The sequence below is a fragment of the Podarcis cretensis genome, assembly GCF_951804945.1.
Source record: "Podarcis cretensis genome assembly, chromosome: 12".
Taxonomy (NCBI): Eukaryota; Metazoa; Chordata; class Lepidosauria; order Squamata; family Lacertidae; genus Podarcis; species Podarcis cretensis.
Genome location: NC_137181.1, coordinates 49,850,818 through 49,866,541, shown reverse-complemented (window position 1 = coordinate 49,866,541; position 15,724 = coordinate 49,850,818). Strand labels below are relative to the sequence as shown.

The 15,724-nt window shown below is 44.3% G+C and overlaps 1 protein-coding gene across 2 annotated transcripts; it reads left to right on the top strand.

The window, feature by feature from the left end:
• The first annotated feature begins 3,735 nt into the window (after positions 1 to 3,735).
• On the top strand, positions 3,736 to 13,641 carry CCK (cholecystokinin). Of its 2 annotated transcripts, none has more exons than XM_079947483.1 (3): positions 3,736 to 3,940; positions 9,926 to 10,174; positions 12,702 to 13,641. In XM_079947483.1, the coding sequence occupies exons 2-3, from the start codon at positions 9,928 to 9,930 to the stop codon at positions 12,830 to 12,832; spliced, it is 378 nt and encodes a 125-aa protein (XP_079803609.1). In that variant the 5' UTR covers positions 3,736 to 3,940; positions 9,926 to 9,927; the 3' UTR covers positions 12,833 to 13,641. The 2 variants fall into 2 exon arrangements, with proteins under 2 accessions (XP_079803609.1, XP_079803608.1); XM_079947482.1 differs by lacking the exon at positions 3,736 to 3,940 and adding an exon at positions 7,768 to 8,009.
• Positions 13,642 to 15,724: the final 2,083 nt, after the last annotated feature.

Sequence of the window (15,724 nt, the reverse complement as noted above, 5' to 3'; positions counted from 1 at the left end):
AGTAGATATGCATAGGACTGTGTTGTTAAAGTCATTTTGTTAAATTTTTGTTGTTAAATTTCCACGCAGGATGTGATCATATGGATGTAGCTATTTTTTATTGCTGTTGATTGTTTACTGAAGCAATCCTTTGCATTCTATTTGTTTATTAAACAGCCCGATAAGACTATATAAATTAACTGTATAAATTATTATATTATAATAAAGACATGTTATTCATTTCATTTTGTCTCCCTTTGTTAGGTATTAAACCGATATAGCAATTCTTACACAGCAGCCTAGGGAATCTGGTGGATATCCCTCATACATATTAAGAAATCAGGGATGATTTGATGTTTACTAATGATGAAAATTAACTCAATAGGTTTCCCTAGATCTTTTTATTAAGCATGAACATAACAGAAAATGATAAAATATGTAAACTACAGGAATAAACTGCAAATTGGCCGCAAGCAATACAGTCCGTCATCTGTGAAAACAGGACACTGGTTCTTTGATATTATGCCTTCAGAAGGAGGTGAATGCTTTAAAGCTCGAATATGTATGCCTCGGAGTTTACATTTATCCATATGGCAATATTATTTATTTATTACAATTGCGTCCTGTTCTTCCTCAAAGGAGCTCATGCACAATTCTGCCCTTTTATTCTCATAGCATCACTCTAAAATAGGTTAAACTGGTTGATGGTAATTGACCCAAGGTCATCTGATGAACTTAATGGGCCTCCTCAATGCTACTCCAACATTTTAGATGCCTTGTTCTCCTCCAACCCACTCCCCAAGTGTAGCTCAATGAATACCAGAAACAATGCTAAAGTTAAAACAAATATCAGCTTCTACCACAGAAATTGGTTTCTACTATGTAGCAGGCCCTCCCATACACCAATGTTGTCCTAAAGAACTTGGTGCAAACTGTTCAAGATTGAGCTCGCCGGCTCCCACAGTGCAAAATGAATACTTAAACATGGTTGAACATAATTAATCACTTACACATATGTGAGGGACCAAAGCTTTCCAGAAGGTGGGGTCTCATTCTAGGTTGCATTTGAAGAGAGTGTGAAAGAAAATTCATGAACAGAAAGGTGGGCAGATTGCATGGAATTATGTAGAGTGGGCGACTGTGAACTTCAGGGCATATGAACTTCAAGCCATAAATGAACTTAGAAGTTTCTACTACTGAATTTAAAAAACATAGGTTGTCTTTTGTCAAGTGATTGGCTCTGTCTTACCCATGGACAGAGGACGCTCAATACCTTATCATTTGTGTACAGTGGTATCTCGGGTTAAGAACTTAATTCGTTCCAGAGGTCCATTCTTAACCTGAAACTGTTCTTAACCTGAGGTACCACTTTAGCTAATGGGGCCTCCCGCTGCTGCCGCGCAGCCACCGCGCGATTTCTGTTCTCATCCTGAAGCAAAGTTCTTAACCCGAGGTACTATTTCTGGGTTAGCGGAGTCTGTAACCTGAAGCGTCTGTAACCTGAAGTGTCTGTAACCTGAGGTACCACTGTACCTATTTAATGCCATGTTCAACTTAATATGGAATGTTTCCTGATTTTTAAAAAAATATTTCTCATCACCATTTTGAAATGATTATATCCCAAGGACTCGTTGTTTTTCTAGTAGTGAAACGGAGTGCCCTTCTTCTGGGACCTCTCCTCAATTTTTGATTGGACAGTCAAAGCCAACATTAGTAACACAAAACAGTAGCAAGCTCTACAACTTGGGTTACACTCAACAAGGTGGTGCGGTGCCATAAAGAGACAAACACTGGCAAACCTATGGGTACTGGGAAAGGAATGGGAACCAGATCTGCTCTGCAAAGTCCCCCCCCCCCCCGAATCCTATCCAGTTAACAGTATGCATGTATGATCACAGTAGATTACCATATCCTATCTTCATTACAATGTCAGTTCCTGGACCTTCTGCCCACCATATATTGTTTTCCTACTGTAGATTTTGAACCTTCTAGGCTAGTGGTTCTTCACCTTTTTTGGGTCATAGACTGCTTCGAGAATCTGATAAAAGCTATGGACCCCCTCCCCAGAGGGGGGGGGTGCATAAACACCATTTATTTGATTGCAACATTTCTTTTGCACCTAGTTCACAGGCCACCTGAAGACCATCCATGGACCCTCGAGTTGTCCATAAACCACAGGTAAAAATCCCTGTTCTAGGCAGTGGTGTCTGGTGCCCGAAGGGGACTGATGAGGCAGAAGGCAGGGAGAGCACCAGTAGGTGGTGCTACAGCCAATGACAAGCTGCGCTACGCCTTCATTGGTTGTAAGTAAGCAGGCAGGCAGGTGGGGGCTCTCTGAAGGCAGACTGAGGTTTTTGGGGCAGTGGCCCCACCCACAACGGAACAGCCTACACTGCTTCTAGGCATACATCATGTTACCAGAATAGCTTTCCATCACCCACATCTAAGATGCTAAGATGCCAGTATGGTGTAGCAGTTAGACTGCTGGACTGGGACCTGGGAAACCTGGGTTCAAGTCCCCCCTCAGCCATGAAGTTCACTGGGTGTGACCTTGGGCCAGTCACTCACGCACCTCACAGGATTGTTGTTGTAAGGATAAGATGGGGAGGAAGCAGGAGGAGAACACCACCCTGAGATCCTTAGAGGGAAGGTGGAATATAAATGTAATAAATAAACTGATAACTAAATCAGCAGTAGGGACACGGGTCGCGCTGTGGGTTAAAGCACAGAGCCTAGGACTTGCCGATCAGAAGGTTGGCGGTTCAAATTCCCGTGACGGGGTGAGCTCCCATTGCTCAGTCCCTGCTCCTGCTGACCTAGCAGTTCAAAAGCACGTCAAAGTGCAAGTAGATAAATAGGTACCACTCTGGCAGGAAGGTAAATGGTGTTTCAATGTGCTGCTCTGGTTCGCCAGAAGTGGCTTTGTCATGCTGGCCACATGACCTGGAAGCTGTCTGCGGACAAACGCCGGCTCCCTCGGCCAATAAAGCGAGATGAGTGCCGCAACCCCAGAGTCAGCCACGACTGGACCTAATGGTCAGGGGTCCCTTTACCTTAAATCAGCAGTGGCAGACTCTGGGCTTTAAAACTTCAGCAGCATCCTGCGCAGCGCCAAAATTCGGTAACATGTGCCTCTTGCCTTCCATTGTTTGTCATTGTTTGGCAGCTGCCCTTGGGGTGGGCAAATTGCTGGCACACTCATAAATTCACCTCTGAAATTAGTGCGGTGTAGCAGAAACAGATAAGATGGTGCAGTGGTTTGAGTGCTGGTCTAGGACCTGGGGGACCAGGACGCCAATCCCCATTGAGCCATGAAGATCACTGGGTGACCTTGGGCCAGCCACGGTCTCTCGGACTAACCTACCTCACGGGATTGTTGTGAAGATGAAACAGGGAGGGGGAGGGGCACCATGCGAGCCACCGTAGGAGCCAACTCATAGGGGCTGAGGTCCCTTCAGGGACCCCCGATAAAATATTTGAGGGTTATTATGCACCCCTCAAGTTGATGGGCATTTCCATTCAAATGATGTGCATGCGCCGCATCCTGTGATGGATTATGTGGGGTGGGGCTTACTCCCCCCCCCCAAATTTTATTGAAGTTGGCACACCTGCCGGCCACCTAGAGCTCCTTGGCAGATACAAAAGTAATTAACTAATTAATTAATTAGTGGAAGGACTAGAAGAGGCCTCGCTGTCCGCCCCCCCTCCCCAAGTTCTCCCTCACTCCACAGCGTCTCGCCTCTACCCCGCAGCTCCCCTCCCGCGTAACGTCTCGGGAGGAAAGCGCAGCGTCTGCACTGGCAGCCAAAATCGCTCTGGAACTTCTGGGCACTGAGCGAGGGCAGCGGGCGAAGGAGCTTCGCCAAGCAACTTCCTGGGGAAAAGAAAAGTTCGAAACACAAAGGGACAAGGGGGCGAGTTCAGCCAGACTCCCCACACCTATCCGGGGCAGAAGGAGAAGGTAAGCGGGTATTTTTTCTTGGAGAGGACCAGAGGGAAAGGTTTTCTTTTCTGGAGATGTGAGCCCAGGGCACTCCGGAGTCTCCCTTTTTGCGGCGATGCGTTTCCAGGCTGCAGAACCGCTTCCCCCTTCGACCTCCCTCGACAGACGGTCGGGAATCCAGCGCTGGGATCGATGCCTGGCTGCGAGATCCCTTGGTCCGGCGGCGGCGCCAGGGCGGATCAATGGACGGGCGCCCTGCCCGGGGACTGTTTGCTCGCTTCTTAGCGCCCTGGACCCGCCCGGGAAGGAGGCGAGGTTTCAGCCGCGCGGCTCTGTTTGCATTTCTCTCTCTTCTTTTTTAAAGCGACGGGTAAAAGCCCCGTCCAGGCACCTCGGGGCTCTAGCGAGCTTCCAAGCAGTCCTCATGGAGAAAAGAGCCCTAGCTCCGACGAAGGGGGTGTCTGGCCCCCGATCCCAGGTTTCACCCCCTTAGCCCCGAAAGAGCTGGGTCTGAAACCCTGGGGGCGAAGGGAAGCCACTCCCAATGCACCTCATAATCCCTCTCCACTCAGACGTGGACCCCGAAAAGTTGCACGATCCGGACGGGGAAGCCTAAAAGCTGAAAGTCAGGACTTGGCTCGGGCTGGTTCAGCACCCTGGAGAGCTCCGCCGTGGGCGAAGTATCGCGACGAAGCGGCCAAGTTAATAATAATAATAATAATAATAATAATAATAATAATAATAATAATGTTGTTGTTGTTGTTGTTGTTGTTGTTGTTGTTGTTGTTGTTGTTGTTGTTGTTGTTGTTATTTATACGCCACCCATCTGGCTGGGTTTCGCCAGCCACTCTGGGCAGGTTCCAACAGAATATTAAAATACAATAATGTATTAAACATTAAAAGCTTCCCTAAACAGGGCTCCCTTCAGATGTCTTCTAAAAGTCTAGTAGTTGTTTTTCTCTTTGACATATTTATTACTACTACTACTACTGCACCTTGCCCTAGCCAAATATTATTGACGTTGTCCTCCTTGCTCATTTCTGCTTTCTGCTTATTATTATTGGTGGACTTCTATAGAATCATAGAATTGGGAGGGATCCCAAGGTTCATCTAGTCCACACGCACCCCTGCAAAGCAGGAATCTCAACTAGACCATACATGACAGACGGCCACCCAAGCTCTGCTTAAAAACCTCCAAGGAAGGAGAGCCCACAACCTCCGGAGGGAATCTGTTCCACTGTGAAACAGCTCTTACTGTCAGGGAGCTTTCCCTGATGTTTAGTTGGAATCTGCTTTCTTGTAACTTGAAGCCATTGGTTTGAGTCCTACCCTCCAGAGCAGGAGAAAACAAGCGTGTTCCCTCTTCCATGTGACAGCTCTTGAGATACTTGATGATAGCTATCAGATCTCCTCTCAGTCTCCTCTTTTCTAGGCTAAACACACCCAGCTCCTTCAACCATTCCTCATAAGGCTGGTAGTTCGCACTCACTCAGGGACGGCTGTGGGCAGGATTCCTGCATTGCATTGGGTTGGGATAGATGATGCTCAGAGTGCATTTCAACTCTATAATTCTATGATGCTATGTCTTGCTTTGTCATCCTTTCTTTGCCCACCCACTTCTGAGATCCCTTCCTGCTCAGCGAAGAGTCTATTACTCACAGCTTCCCATACTTCACTGTCTGGAATTTTATTTCATTTTTTAAATAAAAAAGTAGAAAGGGTTTTTGAAAGGAATCAGGAAACAACCGATGCTCACCTGGAAGCGTTCCATTCTTTTTGTTAACCATTGATTGCATGGGCTTTCTTTCCACAACATTAAAATAAGGAAGACCACGTCTCAGTGGAAGATCTTGGAGCCTCAGATTTCAGCAGCATGCATCCTGTTTGATGCCAAAATTCAGCACCGCCTGCCTCTTACATTCCCGCTGCAACCAAACCAGTAGCTTGTTCCCTAAATCCACCTCTGCACATCTGTATACATTTTTAGGCTGCCAGAGGAGGAGGAGAAATGAATCAGTCCAGTTGGCATCAATACTTTCTTAGATAACTATTATTAAACTTCTCATGCAGCAGATACAATCAGAAACCATTTGTCTCCAGAGTAGTCGCTTACCATTGGATCCAGACTAAGTTTAATTTCCCCTGAATTCAATGTGGTTTGGATTAAATCATGGCTGTCTTACTCTGGATTCCAAACCATAGACTACTATGGATCAGTTCCACATATACTAGTAGGAGGGTGAGTGGCAGACAATACATGTTAATATTCATTAGCTCAAACTGCCACACAGGTTACCCATTAAACCCCAAATGGTGCTAGGCCATAAGGCATTTAATTTATATATTTAACATAAGGTATATATCACTTGGGTGGCACTGTGGTCTGAACCACAGACCCTAGGGCTTGCCGATCGGAAGGTTGGCAGTTCGAATCCCTGCAACGGGGTGAGCTCCCATTGCTCGGTCCCTGCTCCTGCCAACCTAACAGTTTGAAAGCATGTCAAAGTGCAAGTAGATAAATAGGTACCGCTCTGGCGGGAAGGTAAACGGCATTTCCGTGCACTGCTCTGGTTTTGCCAGAGGCAACTTAGTCATGCTGGCCACATGACCCAGAAAAACTGCGGACAAATGTCAGCTCCCTCGGCCAGTAAAGCGAGATGAGCACCGAAACCCCAGAGTCGTTCACGACTGGACTTAATTATCAGGGGTCCTTTACCTTTACCTTTTTATATATCACTTGATTGTAAGAAAACCGCTGACCAGTTTACAAAAAGGGCACAATGTTCAGCTTTACAAAGCACACATTGTGCAGAATAATGATAATAATAATTTATTATTTGTACCCCGCTCATCTGGCTGGGTTTCTCCAGCCACTCTGGGCGGCTTCCAACAAAGATTAAAAATACTCAAAAAAGCCAAAAGAACAACCCACCCTATATTATTAGTTATCACGTTACTTTGGGAAGTTCCAATGAATTTGGTACAGCTTGCAGCAAGGGTAGCCAATATGGTCCCCTACAAATGTTGTTGAGTTACAACTTCTATCAGCCTCAGACATGTCCAATGGTCAGGGGTCAACAACATTGAGAGGACATCACATTGGTTATTCCTTGCTCTTATAGTTCAGCTGTAAGCAGCTCATTGGTCTTCTTAAGATCACAAGACAAGCCATGAGTAGTTGTTTCAAATGTGAGCACCTGCAGGATTCCATAGAGTAACAAGACTGCACCCCAGACCCCCAAATCATTTGTTTGGTTTTGATAGTCCAGGGGCTGTCAACAAAGTGACTTCCAGATGTTACAGATTACAGTTCCCATCATCCCTGACCACTGGCTATGATGTCTGAGGCTGATGGGAATTGTACCCTGGCAGGGCGCCATGTTACCTGTTCCAGTGTTAGACTGTGCACCCAAGTGAATCTGTTTAAGATTGCAGGCTGGTGAGCATATTCAGGAGAGAGAGGTGGGAGGCACCATAGGATTTAAAGCAATAAAAATGCTAAAACTATCCCATTTAAACCTAATCTTAACCCAAACCCTATGCATATTTGCTCAGAAGTAAGTTTCTCTGCTTCCTTTTAGACTTATTCCCAAGTGAATGTGCATAGGATCACAGCGATACAAAATTAAGGATTGTGCTCAATTGCTTTGGCTGTGTACCTGTGAAAAGACTTGGATGCCTAATCAAGATAGCTTCATTAATTCTAGTTGCCGTCACCACAGCTCTGCATTAAAGTCACTCCAACGGTGCCCCTGAATTAACAACGTTCTCATTTCTTCTCTCAATACATAGTCAAAGTCCCTGCAACATTGCTAGGCAGAAGTATATGTCAGGGAAGCAAAGCCCTGCTTGCTGCAGAGACAGAACTGAACCCTTTTGTTTGGCAACTTCTCCCACCCCCCAACCCTAATACAAGTGCCTTTCCTCCACCCATACATTGGAGTGTGTCCCATCCTTGCGTCAGAGCTGTGCAAACAGATGACACTGAACCAGACTATTTAAGGGGCAGCATTGAAGGGCTCAGCTACAACCTCGAGCCTGCCTCTCTTCTCTCGTGCACAGCTGCAACCTGCACCTCATTTAGAAGGTACGAGATGATTATTTCACTGAGAATCTGCCTTTAGAGTGTGGGGGGGGGGGAGGAAAAAGCTAGTGGCTGGCTTTTTTGCTTCATTTTTTTTGTACTTAAGGGTTTCTCAGACTGCACTGAGATTTTCTTAGAAATTGTAAGAATGAAATCAGCGATGGTCTTCCAAACTGTTGCAAGCAGCTTCACAGGCACTTTGAGTTTAAAAACTCTTCCTCTCTGCCTTTCTTAACCTTTTACTAAACATGTACAGGGTCGATTCACTGCATTTTGAGGAAGCATCTTGGGCAACAAAGCAGAGTTTTCAGGCTGTTGCTGTTTTCAGTTCCAGCTCCTGCTGGGTGGTGTTGCCTGTGCTAGACCAAAAGGCAATTTTACAGTAACTTTTTATATGGAGCAGGCTGTAAAATCTCTTTGAAAACCCAAACCCAACATTTATCAGACAGAATTCAGGTGTCTTTTAAAAATCTGAATGACATTTCTACATGCAGTGAAATCCTATACATGCTTACTCTTCAGAAATAAGCCACATTTAATTCAATAAAACTTCCAGGTAAGTGTGTATAGGATTTTAGTGGCATATGTGTCATGGGTGGGGGGGCTGGAAAGGTTGTATAATTTGAATTTTAGTCTCTACACCATAATATTAGCAGCTGGGTTATTTAAGTAACACTTTTTCTTTATTTTCTTTTTTCAACTTACAATTTGTTACTTGGAGATTAGATGTTGGCATTGCTACCTTTTTTTATCATGACTGCAGAACAGTCTCTGCTGAATGATTTTGGGGCTGTAATTTCTTTTTAAGTTTAAGGAGCTTGGTGATTTTAGCATGTAAGAGACATCTTGACACATTCCAGCCCAATGCAAGCATTTATGTTTTATTGCTGGGTTAAACTCAAGATGATACTAAAACAAATGGGACTTATTTTTAGGTGTACCATATTCTGATTTCTCAGATGTATGTGAAACAGGTGTTGTATTGAAACCTATAATGCATGTGAATTTAATAGATCTGTCAAGTTGTGGGCTCTGCACAAAATCAAATGTTCACTTTGCATTTCGTACCCTCTCACAAAAAATATCTTCAGACATGTCTACTTCACTCCCTCCTCACTCACACGCACAGCAAAAGCATTAGTTGTGTATTTCACACACATGTATTCTGAAGGGACACATACCTAAGACGGCTTTAATGGCAACCAATACCTTTTATTCTGAAATCTTATGCATGTCTACTAAGAAACAGATCCTGATGAACTCAGTGAGACTTACATATGGGATTGTAGCCTCAGTTACTCTGTCCTACCCACAGCCAGAATGCTGAATAAAAGTTCTCTTTCTCATAGGTGAATTTAGCTTTTCTAGTTTTCTACTTACCAGAGTGCAAACCTGGAACTGGAACAGCAAGTATACATTTACTCCAGATAAATTAAGGCAGGGTACAGAAAGTGTGGTCTTGTGGTGTAGATCCATGCATTCACATCATCCAGGAAGGAAGTCAACATCTCTTTGTATTTTTTCCCTAGGATGTAGAGATGATATTTAGTGACTCAGAGCAACCAGAACCATGCTAATATAGTAAATATTTCGTTGCCTTTCCAAAGCAGAACGTCTCGCTTTCAAAAGAGGGGCAAGTGCTTCCCCCTGCCAGCACTGCAAAAGGGAAAGCAATGAATGGTTTCAGATGGTCAAAGCAGTTGGTCCCCCATCCAACGATTAACTGGTTATCTTTGCTCAAGCTATAATCAACCAAGGGTATGGATCTCTATGGTCTTTAGTCCCCATAGGCAGTTAAATGCATCTCTTCCTTGTCTAATTGAGCTGCCAGAATATTTGTTGATTTGGAGGTAGACTATGGTGTGTGTGAAGGAGCCTTTTAGCATCCTTGACAATCTCTTCTTCCTTTTCTTCCCTAGCTATGAACAGTGGGGTCTGCATCTGCCTGCTCCTGGCTGTGCTGTCCACAAGCTCCTTGGGGCAGCAGAATTCAGGATCCCACAATGCTAATCCTGTGGCTACTGATCTTGAGAAGAGCTTGCTGGAAAACTACCGGCATGTCCGTACTCCAGGCTCTGGGAAATCTATCCAGCAGCTGGACGGCAACGTTGACCCAAAGGCTAACCTGGGAGCTCTGCTGGCCAAATATCTCCAGCAAGCCCGAAGAGGTATCTTTTGAATCATTTTTTCTACCCAAGTGTACTATGTCAAAGAAATACCCCTGTAAAATTCAACACATGAATAGCTTCAAATGGAAGGCAGGTGACCTCTCTCATCATGATCCCCCCCCCCCCGCAAAGCCCAGGCATTGAGGTTGCATCTTGTTAGTCCAGCCAGTGGAAAGGGTTTTTGTTGATTAAACAGGTCAATTCTTCAATGCTGGTGCCTTTAAAAGAGGGGTGTACAGGTTTCACCTACTCCGACAAGCCTTATCACACCCTTCCTCAGTTTCACCTGGAGAAAGTGTCAATCTGACTCTTCTCAGCTCTGCCAATGCAAGCCCTTCCGACCAGCAAAATAGAACCTCCTTGTGCAGTAGCAGTCTATCTCTAAAGATCAAACGCTAGAGAGAGGCAATAGGGCAGGGTTATTTCCCTTCATGCCAATGGAGTACAAAGCAGAGACATCATCTGAGTCCAGATGACTCTCTTGAAGTTTCATTTGCTGTTGCAACAATCAGCCTAACAAAGGCAAACTCGAATTCTAGTATTGTAGGAAGAGACCCTGAGGATCATCTAGTCCAGCCCGCTGCGATGCAGGAATAGGCAGCTGTCCCACAAGGGGATCAAACCTGCAACCTTGGTGTTATCAACACCGTGCTCTAACCAACTGAGCTATCCGGCTGATAAGGCAGAGAACAAGCAGGCTGTTGTGTAAGCAGGGAACAGGGCCAGCCCAAGATATCTTTCCACCTGAGTTGAAGGACAAGATGGTGGCCTCTCCTCGTTCTGCATTCAGTAGCTGACTGGACTAGCAGTTGGAAATGGGCCGTGCAGCAAAAGCAGCTCTGTTCTCCAGCAAAGGGGAATGGCCAGAGAGCTTAGCAAGAACAGCTGTCCCTTCCCTCTAACTTTTGCCAGCTGAGGCAGTCGCCCCACTTTGCCTAATGGTAGGACTGTCTCTGGCAGGAAGGAGAGAATATGGGAAGGGGATAATACGGTAGCTAAGAGGTAGCCCAGAGAAGCGTGGTTGGGGGTGATGAAAGGTCAGAGAAGACCTCTGTCTGGGCCTGAGGTGTCTACCCCTACCTTGTGGAGCAGATCAACTTGCCTCCCCCTTGTCCAGAAGGCTCTGTCCTTCCTTCTTCTTCAGATAACTCCCTCTGGAAACTACTGCCCGGCAGATGGTGCTTAAACTGCCTGGAAAATACCTCGGGGCTTTCCCCCGTCTCTGCGGTGCCATTAGGTAATTCTAGACTCAGGACTTAATGGTTGTGTGTGTATTAATTCACTTACTTGAAATGTTCAGGACAAACCTCCAGGGCTTCACACAGTACGGAGCAGGAGGAGCCTTGACAAAAGCGCAGCCCTGGACTTGAGCAGTTGTCTGGCTCTCATTGAGCAAGTGAGCCTCAGTCCTCAGAGCTATGCTGTTCCAGAGTGAGGCAACCAACCTCCCAGTGTAAAGAGGGCTTGGACCAGGCACACAGTTTAGGGGATGCAACAGGCAACATCCAATGTCCAAGTGGGTTAGGCAGCCTGCGTCTTTCCCGGTCCTTCCTCCATGGAGAACAGTGGCAGTGCCAGGGCAGAGGTTTCATTTCCTCTCTGATGGTAGTCAGGGGTTGAACCCTGAAAGTATTATTATTATTATTATTATTATTATTATTATTATTATTATTTAAATTTGTATACCACCCTTCACCCGCAGATCTCAGGGTGGTTTGCAGCATAAAAAGACAAGATAAAAATCAAATGCATAATAAAAGCAGAGCAAACCACTAAACCATGGGGGGTCAGGGACATGGCTGTCAACGTTTCCCTTTTTTTTTAAGGGAAATTCCCTTATTCCGAATAGGATTCCTCGCAAGAAAAGGGAAAAGTTGACAGCTATGGTCAGGGATGGGTAGCAGTAAAACCAATGTGCATTGTGTTTTGGGTTGTTGTTTTTTTTATATAGTTTTCCTGCTATTTTCCTTGCCCCTGCTTTTTAAGGCACTCTGCTAATGGAGCAGAGTCAAAAGACTTTACCTTGTAAAGTAGGTTAGCTAAAAAATCAGTGACTTGCCCACAATGAGCTTTGTGGCAGAACAGGGACTTATCCTTATTTTGCAAATCGTTCTGCATTCAACGCAGAGATGCTTCTACAACACTGGCCCTAAATAAACTAAACTAAACTAAAGCTGCTCCTTCCTTCTTGACCAGAGAAGTGTATTGCCTGCATGGCGACAGATAGTAATTAGCAGTTTTGTTTGTGTTTAAGGCATCACCCCATAGTTCCTGCATATACAGTGGAACCTCGGTCGTTGAATGTCATCTGTTCGGGAAGACCGTTCGACTTCCGAACATTTGACAACCGAGGCACAAAGGGCTACCAGCAAGTTCAGTGGGGGAAATTGAGAAATGAGCCTTGGATGCCATTAGACTTCTGAGGTCCGTTCGAAAACAGAAGCAATTACTTTTCGGGTTTTCTTCTATTATTTTGATAGTGAACATGTACTTCTATTTCACTCTTTATTTTCTTGTTTTCTCCAAGGTGCTTCTGGAAAGGTCTCTGTGATGGGATTGCAGAGTTTTGACCCGACGCACAGAATAAGAGACAGAGACTACATGGGATGGATGGATTTTGGACGCCGGAGTGCCGAAGAATATGAATACTCTTCTTAGAGAGTTTCAAACTATGCTTAAAAGAAATGAAAATCAAGTCCCATTTCTGTACAGGGTGGGGAGGAAATTATCATCCTTTTCGAATCAGTGTTTTAAAAGAAAACATATGTATTTGATGTAAATTTGTCTGTAAAACGATACAATGCAATATATATTATATAAACATATGCAGAATTTTCCAGAAAAAAATACTATCTTTCTCCTATAGTTTCTTACCACTCGGTTGTAGACATATTAAAAAGTATTTCATTCATCCCTCTGTCGTCTGATCGCCAGAATTGTTGATGTGTGTCACAATCACTGCAGAAGGAAAATACCCTCACATCTTTCATACACTGTTAATCTGAACAACTTCCAAAGGAGCCAAAATATACCAAAAAAATTGCTACGGGCGTTAAGAGGCAATCTGTCCAGATATCAACATGAAAAGCATTTTTCAATGGTTATGAGAATCCATTTCAAATTTAATTCTGACAAATCTCTGGTGAATAGAATGGGTGTCTCAGCAGCAGCTAAGCATTTTCACCTTTTGGTTCTATGCCCAATTTTCAATGCAAAGGTGATACTGATGTTAAATTTTGGTGTGGAAATCTTGGATTTTACGTATCTTACTAAAATAGCTGCTTTTTGCATATGGTTTTGGGGGGGTTCAAAGTCTACCCCCATTTTATTTAATTAGAGCAGCGTTGGACATGGAACTGATTTCTGATTTAACATATGTGAGGATGGTTCGGTTATTTTCTTTTGTGAAGTGAATGTGAACATTCTGCTACAGTGATTAATCCTGGAATAAACAAAACATTCCTTGCCTCGTGGTGACTTATACATTTGTTTCGAAATACGAAATGAAAATCCTGCACCTCCCACCCCAAATACGGTTAGAGGGATTACGGTGAAGCTCATTCAGTAGTTTGCAGTGCAATCTTACTCAGAAGTAAGCCTCCTTACATTTAATGTGACTCACCCCCAGGTGTACAGGATTGCAGTGTTAAATATGAAAACCTTCTTGCACTGGGAGCAATCAAAATGGTTTTTAAAAACAAGAACAAACAAAAAACAGCTTTAATTGACTCCAAACATGAGCAAGGTATTATAGGCACACTTATTTATTTTATCATTTATTTATTTTATGATTTCCCACAGGAAAAAATGAATTTAAGTAATAGACAGGGCAACCTACTGCCTCTCAAGAGATCAACAGTATCACAGAGAAGCATGACAAATTTAAGGAGGAGAATATATGTTTGGATTCCGGGGGACAACTCACTTGTGTTAGGGAAGAACCCATAATATTTTTCACTGGCATTCAAAGTATAAAACAGTTTCCAGTTGCTGCTGGAATTGCTGCATTGTGGAAACCTACCTGCTAGAAGGGCGTAACAACCCAAAGTTCTTCTTTTTGGAATCTCATTTGCATCAGATATAAATAAGCAAAGCACATATACAACTGAGTACTTTCGTGCTATCGGGAAATTTCATAGCACTGAAGTGCCTCTGGCTTCAAAATCAAGGAGAAGCCAGACGTGGTGACGGCAATTATTTCGCTAAAGAGATTTGTCTTGTCCATTACAGAGTAGAATTCAACAGAGGGCGATCTGCTATCGAACAGCTGTGGGCAAAAGGTGGCTCAGAATCTACTGGTAGATTTCTGAGAGACTTGAAGATCAACAAGGATTTCTGACTCCCCAAATGTCTAACACTGACAACAAAATGACTCCCCCTCCCTTAATGACATGAGGAAACGAAGAAAGCTGGGGGTGGACTGTATGACAAGGAGTGTACAGATCGAATGTGAGTTGTGCTTAGTTCTGGTACTCCAAACAAATCCTCAGGCTCCAGGTCCTTTTATTCTGTCTTTCTTTCACAACAGGCTCCATCTTGGTGGGCCTTGGTCCTAGTAAAAAGCAAAATAGATCCTGTGAGCCTGGCATGAACCCATCCTTACAGTAGCAGAGGGGATTTTAAGAGACATCGCTTTTCCTACATGATATGCTATACCTACTGAAATTCCCACTTTTACATAATTTTTCCCACTTTTACATAATTACTAAAAGGGCAAGGGAGGCAGAAATCCAATTCCATACCCTCTAAGATTTCTCCAATGAAAATAGGGATGTCCCATTACATATGGTGGTAGTAGACTCAAATAGCCTGTGATTTGGGCATGAAAATGAGGGGTGGGTGCTGAATTCTTCCCCAACTTGCCACTTTGCCCTCATGCTGTTCTTTCCCCCAGCAAACTCAGAGGGGAGGTGAGCCCAACTGGCTGAAGAAATAGGGGAAGGTCTCTTTTCCCCTGAAATATACTTGTAGTCGAGTGTGGATTTCATGCTCTTTATTCAGCTCATAGTAGTGAGAAATGGAGGTTCCCCTGAACTGTCTGCTTTATATACATTATTTACACAATGGGCCCCACGTGATTGGCTAATTCCGGGATTCTCCTGTAGACCAATCAGGTTGCAGATTCACTTCCACCTGGAGTTGGATTGGGTGGCTCCTGCGGACCAACCAGACTGCTGCATTCCGAATCCTATTGTTCTAAGACCAATCAGACTGCTGCAATTTGGATCCTATTCAACTCAGTACATAACACCCCCTTTACATTTCATGCTGCTCCCCATTTCACACATGACTCGGGCAGAGTTGCTCAGCCGTTGCAACGTTTAACCCTGAATGAAAGAAAGCAATTCCTGGGCAAAAAAAGCAAGCACATAACACAGAGAGCTCAGGAGAGAGGTTTATTTCCAAACACATCTTGATATATGCGGAACTCTGCCTCATAACCTTCGTATTTCACTGCTTTTAAAATTCTGCCCTTCGTTCGCAGATATTCAAACACGATGCGAAAGCTGCTAAAATATCAACAGTTGGTTCTTCTAATTACAGTGGTAC